At 46.2% G+C, this 18,031-nt stretch overlaps 1 protein-coding gene across 1 annotated transcript in view; it reads right to left on the bottom strand.

The window, feature by feature from the left end:
- MPO (myeloperoxidase) overlaps positions 1-18,031 on the bottom strand; it is a 52,040-nt gene that overhangs the window by 12,490 nt on the left and 21,519 nt on the right. Inside the window, exons 6-8 of the mRNA XM_034752910.1 lie at positions 15,849-16,055; positions 9,911-10,226; positions 6,450-6,610 (exon numbers count right to left, since the gene is read on the bottom strand). Of these exons, the coding sequence (XP_034608801.1) occupies positions 6,450-6,610; positions 9,911-10,226; positions 15,849-16,055 (684 nt within the window). The remainder of the gene's footprint in view (positions 1-6,449; positions 6,611-9,910; positions 10,227-15,848; positions 16,056-18,031) is intronic.

Genomic DNA, 18,031 nt, shown 5'->3' with positions numbered 1-18,031 from the left:
GGTTTAGTCCAAGACAGTGCAATGAAATCCCCCAAGAACCAAGGACCATCCCAAATCTCTTCGCTTTCCACTTCAGGTACAGGCACATCTCTTTGACCTTGCCAGTCAAACGGGGCTGGTGGTTCCTAAAAGATGTAATACTAGAGGCTCAATATCAAGCTATTCCCACACACAGGAAAGAGAAGAAGAGCCGTGGGAGGCCAATGTGGCTGCACAAGGAGCTTTGTAGCTATCTAAAACCCAAAAGGGATCCATACAGGAGATGGAAGGAGGGGCACGGCACCAAGGAAGGATACATGAGAATAGCGTGATTGTGTAGGGACAAAATCAGGAGAGCCAAGGCAAAGAATGAGTTACAGCTGGCAAGGAATGTTGGAGACAAAAAGAAGGGGATCTACAAATATGTCAGAGAAAAAAGGAAGATCAGGGATGCTGAGGGGCCGCTGCTCAATGGAGAAGGTGAGCTGGTAATGGAAGATGATAGGCAGGAAGAGCTGCTCAATGCCTACTTCACTTCAGTCTTCACACACAAAATAACATGTGACTGGACGACTAGTGAAGTCCTTATAGACAATAAAGGGGAAGGGACGCAGATCGGGATAAGTAAAGAACATGTCAGAGATCTTCTGAGTAATTTGAATGAATTCAAGTCAGTGGGGTCTGATGTTATTGTTCCCAGGGTGCTGAAGGAATTAGCTGGAGAAATCTCGAAGCCACTCGCAATAATATTTGCAAACTCATGGATGACAGGAGAGGTCCCGGAAGACTGGAGAAGGCTAACGTAGTGCTCATCTTTAAAAGGGGGGGAAAGGAGGAGCCGGGAAACTATAGACCAGTCAGCCTGACCTCCATACCTGGGAAGCTACTAGAGCAATGTACAAAACAGTTAATTTGCAAATACCTGGAGGCTGAAGGGTGATCACTAGCAGCCAACATGGATTTACCAAGAACAAATCACACCAAACCGCCCTGATTTCCTTCTTTGACAAGGTAACTCGTTTAGTAGATGGGGGGAATGCAGTGGACATAATATACCCTGATTTTTGACACAGTCCCACATGACATTCTGATAAGTAAGTGGGAGAAATGCGGGCTCGGTGGAACGACCATTAAGTGAATACATAATATGTTAAACAACCACAAACAAAGAGTAACTATTAATGGAATGATGTCAGATTGGAAGGCGGTCTTGGGTGGAGTTCCACTGGGATCTGTTCTGGGTCCAGTGTTATTTAACATCTTTATTAATTTCCTGGATATAGGAATGGAGAGCACACTGATCAAGTTGGCAGATGACACAAAGCTGGGGGTGGTTGCCAACACTTCGGAGGATAGAGCTAAAATTCAGAAGGATCTTGATAAACTGGAGAACTGGGCTAGACAACAAAATGAAATTCAACAAAGATAGATGTAAGGTGCTACACTTAGGGAAGAAAAACCAACTTCCCAAATGCAGAATGGGGGCTAACTGTCTTGGCAGCAGCCCTGGTGAGAAGGCTCTGGGGGTGGGGGTGGATCACAGCTTCAACATGAGTCAGCAATGCCATGCTATTGCAAAAAAAGCAAATACAGTTTTAGGTTGTATTAACAGAGGTACAGCATGTAAGTCACAGGAAGTGACAGTACCGATCTACTCGGCGCCGGTGAGGCCTCAGCTGGAGTCCTGTGTCAAGATTTGGTCACCAATGAATAGAAAGGATGTGTATAAACTGGAAAGGATCCAGAGGCAAGCGACAAAGATGATCTAGGGATGGACCGCAAGCCATATAAACAAAGGCTGAAGGAACTGGGTATGTTTAGTTTGGAAAAGAGGAGATTCAAGGAGGCTGTAATACGATCTTCAAATACTTAAAAGGCTGCCATAAAAAGGATGGAGAAAAGTTGTAGTCTCTTGCCACAGAGGCCAGGACAAGAAGAAAAAGGTGAAAACTACAGCAAAGCAGAGTTAGATTAAATCTCAGGAAAAACTTCCTAACTGTAAGAGCAGTAGGACAGTGGAACAGAGGCCTCGGGAGGTGGTGGAAACTCCTTCACTGGAGGTTTTCCAAAGGAGGCAGGTAACAGTCTGTCTTGTATGGTTAAAACCAGTGGTTCTCAAACTTTAGCAACCCGAGGACCCCCATTTTGATTTAAAATTTTTCAGGGAGCCCGAAGGCCCTCCACTCAGCCCTTGCCCCGCCCCCTTCCTGAGGTCATGCCCCTGCCCCGCCCCTTCTCCAAGGCCTCGCCCCTGCTCACTCAATACCCTCTCCCTCCGTCACTCGCTTTCCCCCACGCTCACTCACTTTCACCAGGCTGGAGCAGGGGGTTGGGGTGCAGGAGAGAGTGCAGGGTGCAGGCTCTGGGAGGGAATTTGGGTGCAGAAGGAGGTGTGGGGTGCAGGCTCTGGGAGGGAGTTTGGGTGCGGGAGCAGACTCTGGGCTGGGGCAGTGGGTTGGGGTGCAGGAGGGGGTGAGGGATGTGGGCTCTGGCCAGGTGGCGCTTACCTTGGACAGCTCCCGAAAGTGACTGGCACATCCCTCTGGCAGCAGCTTCTAGGCTGGGGGTTCAGGGGGTCTTCGCACGCTGCCCCGGCCCTCAGACACCACCCCTGCAGCTCCCATTGGCCACAGTTCATAGCCAATGGGAGCTGCAGACTCAGCACTCAGGCAGCGCGCAGAGACTGCCCCCCAGGGGCCGCAGGGACGTGTCGGCCACTTCCAGGAGTGGCCCGGAGCCAGGGCAGATAGGAAGCCTGCCTTAGCCCCACTGCATCACCAGACTTTTAGCATGCAGGAAGCGCTGGGAGGGTGGGGGAGGAGTTGATGGAGGGAGGGGGAGATCAGCAGGGCCCCTGGACCCCCTGAGGTACCCTCAGCGACCCCCAGGGGTCTGCGGACCCCAGTTTGAGAAATCTGGTTTAGACACAAGAAATCCTCAGCGGGGGTTAGACTAGATGACCCTTGCAGTCCCTTCTATCCCTCTGGTTCTATGGTTCTGTGATTCACTAACATCAACACAGAGCAACAGATACATTTATAAAAAAGAAAAATCCAACCTACAAACCAAGAAGCTCCACTGTACCTGCTTCTCCCTCTAGGAAGAGGACGAGAGAACAACCAACACGTAACAGCTGGGTAGTCACATTACTTTATGTGCGACAGGAAGGTGTTCAGATGCTGTGGTGATGAGCAAGTATCAAAACTATAGAAACTAGAACAGACAGCGGGGGGAGAGCAGCCACAAGTGCCAGGGGGAAGCTGCCTGGCCCCAGACTCACCACTGAAGTAGATCCGTCCCCTGCTGCTCTGAGTTGGGGGACTGGCTGACCCGGGGCTCTGATACCCCACTGGCCTCCCTCTTGGGGGGGCTTAGATGCCCCTGAGCTCTGCTCCTCCCCTCTGGCCTTTGGGCTCCACTGGTCAGATGAGGGCAGAAAGTGCCGGTGTCTCCCAAACACCATCCACTTGTGGCTCCAAAGAGAGACGCTGTTCCCAGAAGCCTGTGCAGATCTGTGACATCCCTTCCCTCCTTTCTTACATACTACAGCCAATTTGCAGAAGAGTTAATAGTGCTGACATTTAAATTATCACCATTATTGAGCCCCCCAAAGCAATGAATGGGGCAGCCCATGCATCTCAGAGCGATTGTGTCAAGCTCTCTGAAGATTCAGGCAGGCATCACACTCATTTCACATTTTCAAGGTTTTCTCTACAACTATAAAGGCTGGAGTTAAAGCTGAGCAAAACTCAGAATTTCCATCCTGTGGGAAATGGCAATATTTCAACATTTATATCCAACCCTAATCAGAATGAAAAGTTGAAATTTCAACAATGTTTGCAGAACAAAATAGTCCAAAATATTTTGTTAAGGAAATGCCAAAATCAGAGCAATATCGGGCTGGAAGGGACCTTGAGAGGTCATCTAGTCCAGTCCCCCCGTGCTGGGACAGGACCAAGGAAACCTGGACCATCCCTGACAGATGTTTGTCCAACCTGTTCTTAAAACCACAAGGGATGAGGATTCCACAATCTCCCTTAGTAACCGGTTCCAGTACTTCACTATCCTCTGAGTTAGAAAGTTTTCCCTAATATCTAAAGTAAATTTCCCTTGCTGCAGATTAAGCCCATTACTTCTTATCCTACCTTCAGTGGATGTGGAGAACAACTGACCACTGTCCTCTATAACAGCCCTTAACATATCTGAAGATTGTTATCAGTTCCCCCCCCCCCCCCCCCCACCTTTTTTTTTTTTTACTAAACATCCCCATAGGTCGTCCTTATCAAACCTTTGATCATTTTTGTAATTCTCCTCTGGACTCTTTCCAATTTATTCACATCTTTCCTAGAGTGTGACACCCAGAACTGGACACAGGACTCCAGCTGAGGCCTCACAAGTGCTGAATAGAGCCATACAATTACCTCCGGTGTCTCACATATGACACTCCTATTAATATGCCTCAGAAAAATATTAGCCTTTTTCACAGCTGCATCATATTGTTGACTCATATTCAATTTGTGATCCATGGTAATCCCCAAATCCTGTTCAGCAGTACTGCTATATAGCCAGTTATTTCCTATTCTGTAGTTGGACATGTAATGTTTACTTTCTAAGCAAAGTACTTTGTACTTGTCTTTAATGAATGTCATCTTGTTGAATTCAGACAAATTCTCCAATTTGTCAAGGCTGTTCTGAATTCTAATCCTGTCCTCCAAAGTGCCCTCCCAGCTTGTTGTCATTTCCAAATGTTAAAAGCATACTCTCTACTCTATTATCGAAATCATTAATGAAAATAGCAAATAGTACCAGCCCCAGGACAGAGCCCTGTGCGGCACCACTACAGAACATCCTCCCCTTGGTAAGAACAAACCGTTGGTAACCACTCCTTGAGTATTGTCTTTCAACCAGCTATGCACCCATTTTATATGAATGTAATCTAGGCCATATTTCTCTAGTTTGCTTACAAGACTGTCATGTGGGACTGCGTCAAAAGACTTAGTAAACTCAAATCCTGAAACTGCAGTTTCCATCGGAAAATCATTCCAGCTGAAAACTCCAAACCAGCTACCGTTGAAGACTCTTTTCTAATATTAAAGGGAGAATCTGAAGAAGTGGAGCATAAGAAAAGTACTGGTTCCCCCAACACGGTATTCCCTGGCCTAATACGGCCCTGCAGACGGTGGAGTTGGCTGGATGTGCTGTTGATGCAGAGAGACGCTGTGCACTGCTACGGGCTGAAGGAGCTTTTCTTCCCCATCACAACAGGGGGCTACCAGAATAATTGTGATCCCTTGTGTGCACCCCCAGTGTGAACTGTCACTGAGCTGCCCCTTCCACAGGCACAATCGAACGTCAGAGCAATGTTAACCCAAGGCCCATCCAGCATTTGCAAATTTAAACCTACAGCATTTACACAGGTATATTCGCCCTCCTACTTTCTTTGTTCCCATAATCCTCAGAGAGGTCTAGGCCGGAAGTCTGACAAGACAGACAAGACTCCCCAAAGTGAAAAGGGATTCCCTCACCTGCCTAACTCAGTAGTGGCCATTGTGCTCTTGCTTTCAGACAGGGAGTCGCTGGGGGGCTGGCATCTGGCATCTGATTGCTTAGCCAAAAGGGAACATTTCCCAAAAGTTCTAAGCAGCCGACGAGAGGGTGTTGAAGAGGAACACCCTTCTCAGCGTCCCTCAGCTACTGCCATAGCTGACATGCATGTGACACCTGCCATCCCAAATACTTCAAACAGATATACAGTATCATTTCACCCACCACGGAAAGGCAGACACCAATTGCATGAAATATACAGCTTCTTAATATCTATTACAGGGGTAGGCAACCTCTGGCACACGTGCCGAAGGCGGCACACAAAGCTGATTTTCTGTGGCACTCACACTGCCTGGGTCCTGGCCACCGGTCCGGGGGGTCTGCATTTTAATTTAATTTTAAATGAAGCTTTTTAAACATTTTTAAAACCTTATTTACTTTACACACAACAATAGTTTAGTTATATATTATAGACTTATAGAAAGAGACCTTCTAAAAACACTAAAATGTATGACTGGCACGCGTAGAGTGAATAAATGAAGACTCAGCACACCACTTCTGAAAGGTTGCTGACCACTCATCTATTATATCCAGGGGAATTAAGAGATGTCAAACTGGAATTTGGCCAAGCCCAGCACCTACTCCCCTCTGAACCGTGCCAAGGACTATCTGTTGACCTGATGAGGTCATAGCTTGGTTTCAGACAGCATCTCCAGTAGCACAGTTCCCCAGCACCACATTGGCCATTGGTTCAGAACTGACTCAGAAAGAAAAGGTCCCTTAGCCCTTTTGCCTCTTCCTTTAGGAACACAGATTTCCCTTGATCATTCCATTTTCAAGTACTGATGAAACCTGACCATGCTTCACTTGTACGATCACAGCCCAAGACAGTATGGCTGCAGGAAACCGGTCATTACAGCTGGTACCTGGATCGTGGCACCTATGATCTTCCGGGCCTCCTGGTAGAGCTTCTCTCCATCCCACTGTGGATTTAATCTCTTCAGCTCTCTGGCCAAGCGATTGTGTTCCCGCAGAAAGAGTGTGTGCATAGATGTCAGCTCTGGCATTTCATTGGCTCGAGTGTCACCTGTGGAAATCAAAACCATTTATTTCATTCTCCCAGCCTTGTTCCCCTTGTAATCACATCTCCTTCCCCTCAACCCCCTACTGCTCCTCCCACTGGGTAGGTCCATGCTCCCTCCCAGGAACCCCATAAGTAACCCTTTCACCCAGCTACTCTTACCCTCCCCGTTAGCCCACAGCCTTTCAGGAATTGGTTTATTTTATGCAGAATTCATATTTTCTGACTTCCACAAACAATGGGAGAATGAAGAGGTTAATTCCTAAAGTGTCATAAATGTCTCAGCCAAATTTACTAACCACAGTAACGCAGTCTGTGCTGTGCAGAGTTAATGCAACGCATTGGCCTAGCATGGGGAGGTGTCCTAGTGCCGCTCCTCACACCGACAGGAGCTCTCCACTCCGCTAACCCCTGCTCCTACTCAAGATCCCTCTGTCTATACATCCCAGGATCACATTGGCCCTTTTGGCCACTGCGTCACACTGGGAGCTCAAGTTCAGCTGATTGTCCACCATGACCCCCAAGTCCTTTTCAGAGTCACTGCTTCCCAGGAGAGAGCCCCCATTGTGTAAGTATGGCCTGCGTTCTTTGCTCCTTGATGTATGCGTTTATATTCAGCCACACTAAAATGCATATTGTTTGCTTGAGCCCAACTTACTGGGCAATGCGGATTGCTCTATATCAATGACCGCTCCTCTTCGTTATTTACCACTGCCCCATCTTTGTGTCATCTGCAAACTTTATCAGTGATGATTTTATGTTTTCTTCCAGCTCATTGATAAAAATGTTAAATGTTATTTAAAAATATTCAATAATGTAGGGCCAAGAACTGGTCTCTGCGGCATCCCACTAGAAACTGACCCACTCCGTGATGATTCCTCATTTACAATTACATTTGAGACCTGTCGGTTAGCCAGGTTTTCATCCATTTAATGGCACATTTTGTTATCAATCTAGTTTTTTAATCAAAATGTCACCAGGCACCAAGTCTAAATATATTACATTGCCACTGTTCTCTTTATCAACCAAACTGGTAGACAGATTAAAAAAAGAGCTCAAATCAATTTGATAGGACCTATTTTCCATAAGCCCTTGATGATTGACATTAATTATATTAGTGTTCTATTAATTGAGTCTCATATGAACGGTGGCAATATTTTGCCTGTGCTTGACGCCAGGATGACACGGAAGAGGGCTAATAGGATAATGGTTTGTGCCTAAACATCATGGTAAGCAGATGACATGTATTTTGCTCTCATTGGTCTGGTTAGAGCCCATCAGGATTGGCCACCTTGTTTGCAGAAAGATATATAATCTGCAGGGATGGCAATGGAATGAAAGGCCTGAGATATAAAAGTGAGGGCAGGGACGTGGTGAGAGAAGTGAAGTATTTCAGCCAACTTGGGGTAATTGGGGTGGAAGCTTTATGATCCAGTGAGGTTTTCAAACTCCCCTGATGCAAGATACCAATCCCACAGGCAATTGGGGTCACAGCAAGAAACCATGGAGGGGGTATTAGGAGGGAGTGGGTTCTGCTGAACATGATCTGACACCTTGCACTCCCCTGCAGGTGTGGCTGACACACAGGCTTTCAGAGCTCCAGTCCAGAAGGACCCCAGGATGGGAGGCTTGTGGGACCCATGTGCTACAACTAGGTGTCCCTAAACAGGCTCTTTGCACCTGCTTTCTCTTTCTTTCTTTCTTGGGCAGTCTGAAGACTAGCTGTGACAATAAGGACCTGACAACCCCAAAAAAGAAGGTTTAAATGCCATCCCCCAAAATAAGCAGTTAAACCAACTGATTGCATCCAACGTTATTTTACTGTAAGAGTATATTGGGTAAAGTCTTTTATGAAAGGTTGCAATGCACTGAACTTACTAGTAATTATGAGCTATGTATACAGCGTATGGTTATGAATGGACGCACTGTATATATAGAACATTGTAATTATAACTGTGGTGCAACTTTCAGCCGCACCTCACAGTAGGGTGAGGAAGCCATCAGGCACAAAGGAGCTAACCCCATAACCAGCCCAGATCTAGCCATTCTCCAGTTCCGAAACAAACCACAAGGAACACTCAAAGCAAATGGGAACAGCATGAAACTGAAAAGAAAATCCCAGTCTTTGGAACCCAAGAAAAGAGGGAGTTTTCCGCTAGTGACTGAAGAAAAAACCCTACAAACCCTTTTAAAATGGAAGGAGTTTGTACTGAACTTGGGAGACGGTCTCAAGGTGGAAGGCTGTCCATGAGTGCTGGATCCCTCCTAGAGCGAGGGGCTATGCTGGGAAACTGTGTGAAGGCGAGAGGTAACTCTGATTAGAAAAGGGATTTTATCCAATATGAAAGTGTAAAGCCGCAGGTTGTGTCTTTTCTGTGTAACTTCTGTCTGTTCACTTTCCACTTACCGATTCATCTCTCAATCTGGGGCTTTTCTATGAAATAAACTTTTTATTGATTTCTGTCCCAAGCTGGTGGGTGTTGTGCCCAAGGGAGCCGATAACTGGGACGGCTGCTTTCCCGCCTTTGGTGTCACCAGGCAAAGAGTGGCTAGACTGGTAAGAGCCAGGGTTGGCTACTGGTGTCAGGGAACCGAACCAGAGCTACACAGCACAAAGGCCCCCGAAGCTACAGGGCAGGTAGTGACAGAACCCCTCAGTGGTCTGGGTGAACCCAAAACATCGCACTAGCTCACTATTAGACCTGCAGTGACACAAGCATGTGCCAACAATGGAAACAGCTTCATTGTAGCATGAAGAAAACAAGCCAGAGGAATCCAGGCCGCTGCATTCCCATTCTACAGATGTGGGGAGCATGCGCCAGGGGCTGAATGCAACACTACTAAATATCCAAAGACTCAGAGAAAAGACCCTCTCCTGTCCCCTCCTCCCTCGCTCAAGGGGACCTTTCTTTAAGGGAATCCTGCTGCACTGGCTGTGTCTCTTGTTTATGGCCTTTTCTGCTACCATTCTCCATATCATGGTGCAGGCAGGAGCACGCGCGGCAGTGACAGAGGTGAGCTCTTTATTAGCAGTGAACCAGGCTGACACGGACGAGTCTGCCCGAGCTCCACCAGCAATGACATTGTCAGTATTATCACCTTTAGAGAGAGAGTTTCTTCTCATCTCTAGACCCTTGTCTATTACAACCTGACCTGATCTTTAGAGAGTTCTGCTCTGCCCCCTTTTCCACTGATTTAATTGTTTGGATTTATAAAAAAACCCAAGAAACAAAATAGAACCAATAGACTCGTTCACTCTGGGTCTCACTATCAGAGAATGAGAGGTGCTGCAGATGCACGACTGACCTGCAATAAAACATCGGATTTGAGCTGTTTTGTTGGTGAGGAGACAGGGGTCTTTCTCCAAGTTACCGAATGGCAGTAATTCCAACCCCTTGTCAGTAAATTGCTGGTTAACAGCCATCAAGCCCAGCTGGTTGTCATTATTCCTTAGTTTCTTAGCCAACGGTTCTTCACTGCCGTACACCATGCTGCCATCGAGGAAGGCTGTGAGTGCATTCATCTGGTTTCGAATCTCTCTGCCCATGGTGCACGCAGGGGCTGAGCGGGTGAATGGAATGCAGTCACTTGGGTCTTTAATTCGTGGATCATTGGGTGGAATCTACAGCAAGAGATGAATGGGATTAATTACCACCGAGTGCAGAAGCCGTTCTCCCTCCCGGAGCAGCATTTCCTGCCCTGCCCCACACTGAAACAGCCGCCGTTTCTAGTTAGATTTAAGCGGTGGCTGCACATAGAGTGCTTTGTTAATCCAGTCGCAAGGTGACAAAGGCCTGGGTCACTGCAACAAGCAGAGAAATGGTCACAATCCTACGGGCAGCTGCAGAGAGGAAAACAGCCAGCTGGTCACTGCTCCTGTGTGACCGTCCAACAGCCAAATGGAGCACAATGAAGGTCTCCATCAAGGATCATTCCCACTCTTCACCAAGGGCCTGGGTCTGGGGGTGCCGAGGGCACTCACTGCCCACAGGAGGGCCTCGTTCACTGCAGTCTGGGATGCAGGGGTAATGAAATGGGGTTTCCTTATTCTATGACTGTACTTAGCCTGCCCTGGTTGAAGGATCTCTATAACTTGAACCTCACTCACTACGCATGGGGTAATGATGCCAAATCCAAGTGAAGGGGGGGGGGCAGGGGCAAGGGCCCCTACCTGGTGGTGAGGACTCTGTTTAAGGATCTTAGATGCCACTGGATCCTCACTTTCCAGTGTGGAAAGACAGAGCTGAGGAGAGAGGCTGGGTCTCGTCTCAGTGATCACTAGAGCTGAAATCATTGATAGGCTGGTCTGTGAGGCTGAACTTAGAGCTGGTGTGGGGCAGGGTTGTGGGGAAAGACAATGCAGAGGAGGCCGCAGCAGTGAGGTTTCCCATTACCTGGTGAAATCGCTAAGAGCAGGGCTACGTGGTGGAACCTCCAAACACAGCATCCCAGCTGAAGGCAGCAGGCTGGAGAGGCGCAGCAGAAGAGGTGCCCCCTACCCAGCAGTTTTAGAGCTGTGGTTACTAATAGCGGGGCTAGGTGGGTGTAGTATGGGGGGAGTGGCATGCTGTGAAAGGACACTTGTTCATGGGACTTTCACACCACAAAGTGGGAAACTGAGGCAAAGGCCAATGCCCAAGACACTGCGGAGCAAGTGTTTTATTTATTGTTTGCAAACTATCAAATCATTGTTCCTGTTTTCTCCCAAATTAATGCTCTTTTTCCTCTCATCTTAATAGAAGATGTATTTGTGCTATACACAGATTCAGTGCTTGTGACTGGAGAAGCATTGCCTCTTAGGGGTGCCCAGAGGAGGTACATGGTTTTTCAGGGTTTCTGACTGGGGGCTCAAGATGGTTTTGTTTTGTAATTCTAAGAGGAACCCCTAGAAAAATACCTGCCCCTTGTTGCTGCCAACAACACCTGCAGAAGGGCTACATCAGAGACCCCCTCTCCCCCGACACACTGTGCAGCTGTGGTCAGTGGAGGCTTCTGAGTTGAAGAGTGATCAGTATAACAGAGAGAGGTGTCTGAGTGTTCTCCCTCAGGGCACTGGGTGAGGAGGTGTATTACTTCTCCTTCTATCACGGTGTCACAGGGACACATGATTTGATTGGGAGTAACTGACAGGTCTCTTTAAGAACATAAGAACAGCCATACTGGGTCAGACCAATGGTCCATCTAGCCCAGTGTCCTGTCTTCCGACAGTGGCCAGTGCCAGGTGCTTCTGAGGGAATGAACAGAACAGGGCAACTATCGAGTGATCATCCCCTGTTGTCCAGTCCCACATTCCGGTAGCCAAAGGTTCAGGAACACCCAGAGCATGGGGTTGCATCCCTGATCATCTTGGCTAATAGCCATCCATGGATTTGTGCTCCATGAACTTCTCTAATTCTTTTTTGAACCAATTTATACTTTTGGCCTTCTCCACATCTGGCAACAAGTTCCACAGGCTGACTGTGCGTTGTATGAAGAAATACTTCCTTTCAGTTGTTTTAAACTTGCTGGCTATTAATTTCATTGAGTGACCCCTGATTCTTGTTTTATGTGAAGGAATAAATAACACTTCCTTATTCACTGTCACCTTTCATGATTTTACAGACCTCTATCATATCCCCCATTAGTCATCTCTTTTCCAAGCTGAAAAGTTCCAGTCTTATTAATCTCTCCTCATATGGAAGCTGTTCCATACTCCTAATCGTTTTTATTGCCCTTCTCTGTACCTTTTCCAATTCTAATATATCTTTTTTGAGATGGGGTGACCAGAACTGCACACAGTAATCAAGATGTGGGTATGCCATGGCATTATGATATTTAGTGTCTTATTATCTATCCCTTTCCTAATGGTTCATAATATTCTGTTCACTTTTTTGACTAATGCTGCACATTAAATGGATGTTTTCAGAGAACTATCCACAATAACTCCAAGATCTCTTTTTTGACTGGTAACAGATAATTTAGATTTCATCATTTTTTATGGGATTACATTTTCCAATGTGCATTACTTGGCATTTATCTACATTTTGCACTTCATCTGCCATTTTGTTGCCCAGTCACTCAATTTAGTGAGATCCCTTTGTAACTCCTCACAGTCTGCTTTGGACTTAACTATCTTGAGTAAACTTGTATCGTCTTCAACTTGCCACCTCGCTGATTACCCCTTTTTCCAGATAATTTATTAATATGTTGAATAGCACTGATCCCAGTACAGACCCCTGGGCGACACCACTATTTCCCTCTCTCCATTCTGAAAACTAACCATTTATTCCTACCCTTTGTTTCCTGTCTTTTAACCAGTTACTGATCCATAAGAGGACCTTCCCTCTTACCCCAAGACTGCTTATGTTGCTTAAGAGCCTTTGATGATGGACCTTGTCAAAGGCTTTCTGAAAGTCCAAGTACACTATATCCACTGGATCACCCTTGTCCCCCTCAAAGAATTCTAATAGATTGGTGAGGCATGATTTCCCTTTACAAAAGATGTGTTGACTTTTCCCCAACAAACTGTGTTAATCTCTGTGTCTGATAATTCTGTTCTTTACTATAGTTTCAACCAACTTGCCTGATACTGAAGTTAGGCTTACTGGCCTGTAATTGCCAGGATCACCTCTGGAGCCTTTTTAAAAAATTGGAGTCACATTAGCTATCCTCCAATCATCTGGTACCGAGGCTGATTTAAACAATAGATTACATACCACATTTAGTAGTTCTGCAATTTCACATTTGAGTTCCTTCAGAACTCTTGGGTGAAAACCTTCTGGTCCTGGTGACTTATTACTATTTAATATTTGTTGATTTATTCCAAAACCTCCTCTATTGACACCTCAATCTGGAACAATTCCTCAGATTTGTCACCCAAAATGAATGCCTCAGGAATGGGAATCTCCCTGACATCCTCCTCTGCAATGAAGACTGATGCAAATAATTCATTTAGCTTCTCCGCAATGACCTTATCTTCCTTGAATGCTCCTTTAGAACCTCGATCGTCCACTGGCCCCTCTGATTGTTTAGCAGGCTTCCTGCTTCTGATCTACTTAAAAAATTTTTGCTGTTAGATTGTGAGTCTTTTGCTAATTGCTCTTCAAATTCTTTTTTGGCCTGCCTAATTATAATTTGACACTTGACTTGCCAGAGTTTATGCTCCTTTCTATTTTCCTCAGTAGGATTTGACTTTCAATTTTTAAAAGCTGCTTTTTGCCTCTAACTGTTTCTTTGACTTTGTTGTTTAGCCACAGTGGCACTTTGTTGGTCCTCTTACTGTGTTTTTTAATTTGGGGTATACGTTTAGTTTGAGCCTCTGTTAGGGTGTTTATTTATCAGGTTATTTTTAAAGACTGTCAAGGGCTCCCAGAGCGTCAGACCAGCACTCATGATTGTAGTTGGTAAAACATCCAAATAAATAAATATAATGCATGAGTTAGCATAAGCCTACCAGGGAATTATGACATTCCAGAGCAAAAATTAAGATAAAATTAATATTGCAAAGTGAATCACTCCAAAGTTGGGAATTTCCAAATTTAAGGTAGACTCTGCCCCATTTGAATGGATATGACCCAGTTTTTGCCTATCTGATCATAAACTATTATTAGCCTAATGCCAAGTCATACATCTAGGAACAAACAGAGTAGGGCATAATTACAAGGTGAGACTGAGCTCTGGAAATAAATGACAGTGGAAAAGAGTTAGGACTCATGGTGAAGACCAGCTGTACATGAGCTCCCAGTGCAAAGTTGTGTCTGAGAGGGCTAATGCGACGTATCTGAGCAGGACAATAGCAACTGGAGAGGTGTGATTGAGACCACTACTGAATACTGCGTGCAGTTTTGGTGTTCACACATTAGAAAAGGAAATAGATTGGAGAGGGTTCAGAGGAGAATTATTTGACCTCTGGGACCTGTCTTGCAAGAAGACATTAAAGGAGAGAAGAGAAGGTTAAGAGGTGACTTGATCACAGTTTATAAGAACTCGTATGAGGATAAGATTTCTGAGAGCAGGGGCTCTTTAATCTAGCAGACAAAGCACAATGAGATCCCGTGGCTGGAAGCTGAAGTTCTCTGGCCTGTGCTATACAGGAGGGCAGGCTAGATGATCATAATGTTCCCTTCTGGCCTTCAAATCTAAGAAACAACACCCCCACTCTCCTCTTAGTCATAGCAACATGCCCTTTGGGAGGAAGACTCACTTGGAGGTACCTGCCCATGGAAAAGGGCAGGGAGAGATTCTGACAAACCCAGTCCCTAGGGGAAATTGATCAAGGGGAATGATCTGTATGATGGGATGGACTGCACCCTCAGCAGGTTTGCAGATGACACCAAGCTGGGGAGAGAGGTAGATATGCGGTAGGGTAGGGATAGGGGCCAGAGTGACCTAGACAAATTGGAGGATTTGGCCAAATGAACTCTGATGAGGTTCAACAAGGACAAATGCAGAGTCCTGCACTTAGGACGGAAGAATCCCATGCACTGCTACAGGCTGGGGACCAACTAGCTAAGTGGCAGAAAAGGACCTGGGGATTACAGTGGAAGAGAAGCTGCATATAAGTCAGCAGTGTACCCTTGTTGCCTAGAAGGCCAACGGCATATTGGGCTGCATTAGTAGGAGCGTTGCCACCAGATCGAGGGAAGTGATTATCCCCCTCTATTCGGCACTGGTGAGGCCACACCTGGAGTATTGTGTCCAGTTTTGGGCCCCCACAGAACTACAGACTACAGAGGGGATGTGGACAAATTGGAGAGAGTCCAGCAGAGGGCAACAAAAATGATTAGGGGGTTGGGGCACATGACTTATTAGGAGAAGCTGAGGGAACTGGGGTTATTTAGTCTGGAGAAGAGAAGAGTGAGGGGGGATTTGATAGCAGCCTTCAACTACCTGAAGGGGGGTTCCAAAGAGGATGGAGCTCAGCTGTTCTCAGTGGTGGCAGATGACAGAACAAGGCGCAAACGTCTCAAGTTGCAGTGGGGGAGGTCTAGGTTGGATATTAGGAAACACTATTTCAGTAGGAGGGATGTGAAGCACTGGAATGGGTTACCTAGGGGGGAGGTGGAATCTCAATCCTTAGAGGTTTTTAAGGCCCGGCTTGACAAAGCCGTGGCTGGGTGTTAATTTAGTTGGTGTTGGTCCTGCTTTGAGCAGGGAGTTGGACTAGATGACCTCCTGGGGTCTCTTCCAACCCTAATCTTCTATGATTCTAAGGTGAGGTGCCCCCTCACTCTTCTGTTCCCTCCAGGAGAAATCCCGACAGTACCTTGATGGGGAAGCAAGGTGGTTCTTTGGCACAGCTGATCTCACAGTCTACTCTGCTGCTGAAGGAGACTGTTGCTGGAGTCGCAGGGCCAAAGTCCATGTCATGGTCAATAAACTGGCCCCACTGCATGAAGATGAGCGACCTGGCCTGATCCAAGACGAGCTGATCGGTGGGAAAGCGCACAATCTGGTTTGAAACTGCTCGGACCTGGAGGGATTAAAGCAGAGAGTGTGTGTGTGTGTAATATGATGGGCTAGGAACATGTGTTCTGTCGACAAGATTGGGAAGTGGTGGTCAATTCCCAGTGCCATCAACAGGTGTCTAAGTGAGATGGCAGCTGCTCCAATTTCCTTTTTAAAAATACAAACATTTAAACAGTGAATTCTTTGTTTGCTTTTCCTGCAGGCACAATTCTGGACTCCCTTACTAGAGGGTTCTAACTCTTCATTTGCCATCTCTATTCAAGGCTGTTCAGCTCTGAACACACGCTCCACAATACTCCACGCAGAGCGCTCCTTCATTCATAGAGCTCAAAGAGCCTCACCAGTGCTTAATTTGTAATGAAGGAGGTGCCGGGGCTCGAGTAATTGTTTTACTTTCATAACTGACACGGAAAGCCCAGAGGTGCCAGGGCCTTGAACTGCCAGGGCGCTGAAGTGCTGGGCCCAGGGGTGCCGGGGCGCTGAAGTGCCGGGCCCAGGGGTGCCGGGGTGCTGAAGTACCGGGCCCAGGGGTGCCGGGGATCAGCCCTGTCACCAATTATGCACTGAGCCTCACAAAGGTGGTCCTGCATTATCACCCTTCACAGACTGGAAACCGAAGAAAACAAAGATTGAAGTCACTGTTCTGAAATGGGGGTGTCAGAAATGAGTCACCTGTGAACACCTTTGAGAGTCAGGCACCTCACTTTAGGCACAAACATTTGAAAACACTGACCTTCACCCTTTTTGTCTCTATTTCCATTTCTGTGAATGAGAGGCAACATTAGTTCCTTCCCACACGGACGGGGAGTCAGGCCCGCCTGCCTGCCTACATACGTCTGGGTAAAGGAGGAAAGTATGAAGGCAAGGCAGAGAAGAACTACTCTCTTAGTCTTTTAATGGAATTTCTTAGGTTTTGTTTTAAAAGGAAAAAAAGGAGTTCCATAATCTGGAACTATCTGGCCAGCTACCAGGGCACTGCTGGGCTGCCCTGTGCTGCAAAGCACACGTTGACTGAGACAAGACTCACTGAAGCTATTGCCTTATTTAATGTGCACGTTAGAAGATGCACATGTTCACTACACAGCTAAATTAGCTGAATGCCCTGTCTAGTCCAGGATTTAAGGCGTGATGTGAGCACCTGTCAGCTAATATGTTCTAATTAATACATTTTAAAAGCCTAATGTAGACAAGGCTCGCACAGTCTTTACCACAAGAGCAGGAGGAAGCCAATGTAACATATTTTCAATTCTAAACTGCCTTATCTACACTAGACTTTTAGAACATTAGAACATGTAATTTTCAATCCCTAAGAACCTTTCTTTAAGTAACTCTTTATCTAGGAAGCATAAGAAATCTTACAAATCATTACCAAGCAAGTACCAAAAATGCTCTATTTACAAATACAAAAGTGGACATGGATTTTTTGGATAATCGTTTATAGGAAATATCTGGGTTAGACACAAACAATATTGCATCCCTGTTTACTGCCTTCACACATCTCAGACTGGAGATCCTAGGCTCCGTTGGCTTGCATTTAAGGCAATGGGGCCAGTGCCAATGTTCAAAGGTCATGTGCTAAAGTTATGAATAAAAAATGCCATTCTGTCCTGTAAACCCCTTTTCCTCCTCTGGGGATAACAGGAAAAGCACACCCCCTTTTGCTCTAGCACTACGAATTACTCCAAATACGATACAAATATTACTTGACCTTTGTTGGTCCTTAATTAATCCAGTTTGATCTGGATGTATATAAATCTCCTCCAGTTCTGCAAATAAAGACCAGCTTGTTGTGAATCTGGACCTATCAGATCTGCAGGAGGGAAGGTTTTTTCCAGCGTCAGGGAGACCTACAATAGCAGTTTCTCTCATAGGTTTTGGAAGTTCCTCCCCTAACACAGCAGCATTAAAGGATCAGCGGATACCGCCTTAACAGCTTGTAAACTTTGGCTGGAAATTCACAAGGCTTGGCGTTTTCCACTT

Source organism: Trachemys scripta, chromosome 18, assembly GCF_013100865.1.
Source record: "Trachemys scripta elegans isolate TJP31775 chromosome 18, CAS_Tse_1.0, whole genome shotgun sequence".
Lineage (NCBI taxonomy): Eukaryota > Metazoa > Chordata > Testudines > Emydidae > Trachemys > Trachemys scripta.
Note: the sequence above shows the minus strand (reverse complement) of the source record. Positions and strands in the feature narration are given on the sequence as shown.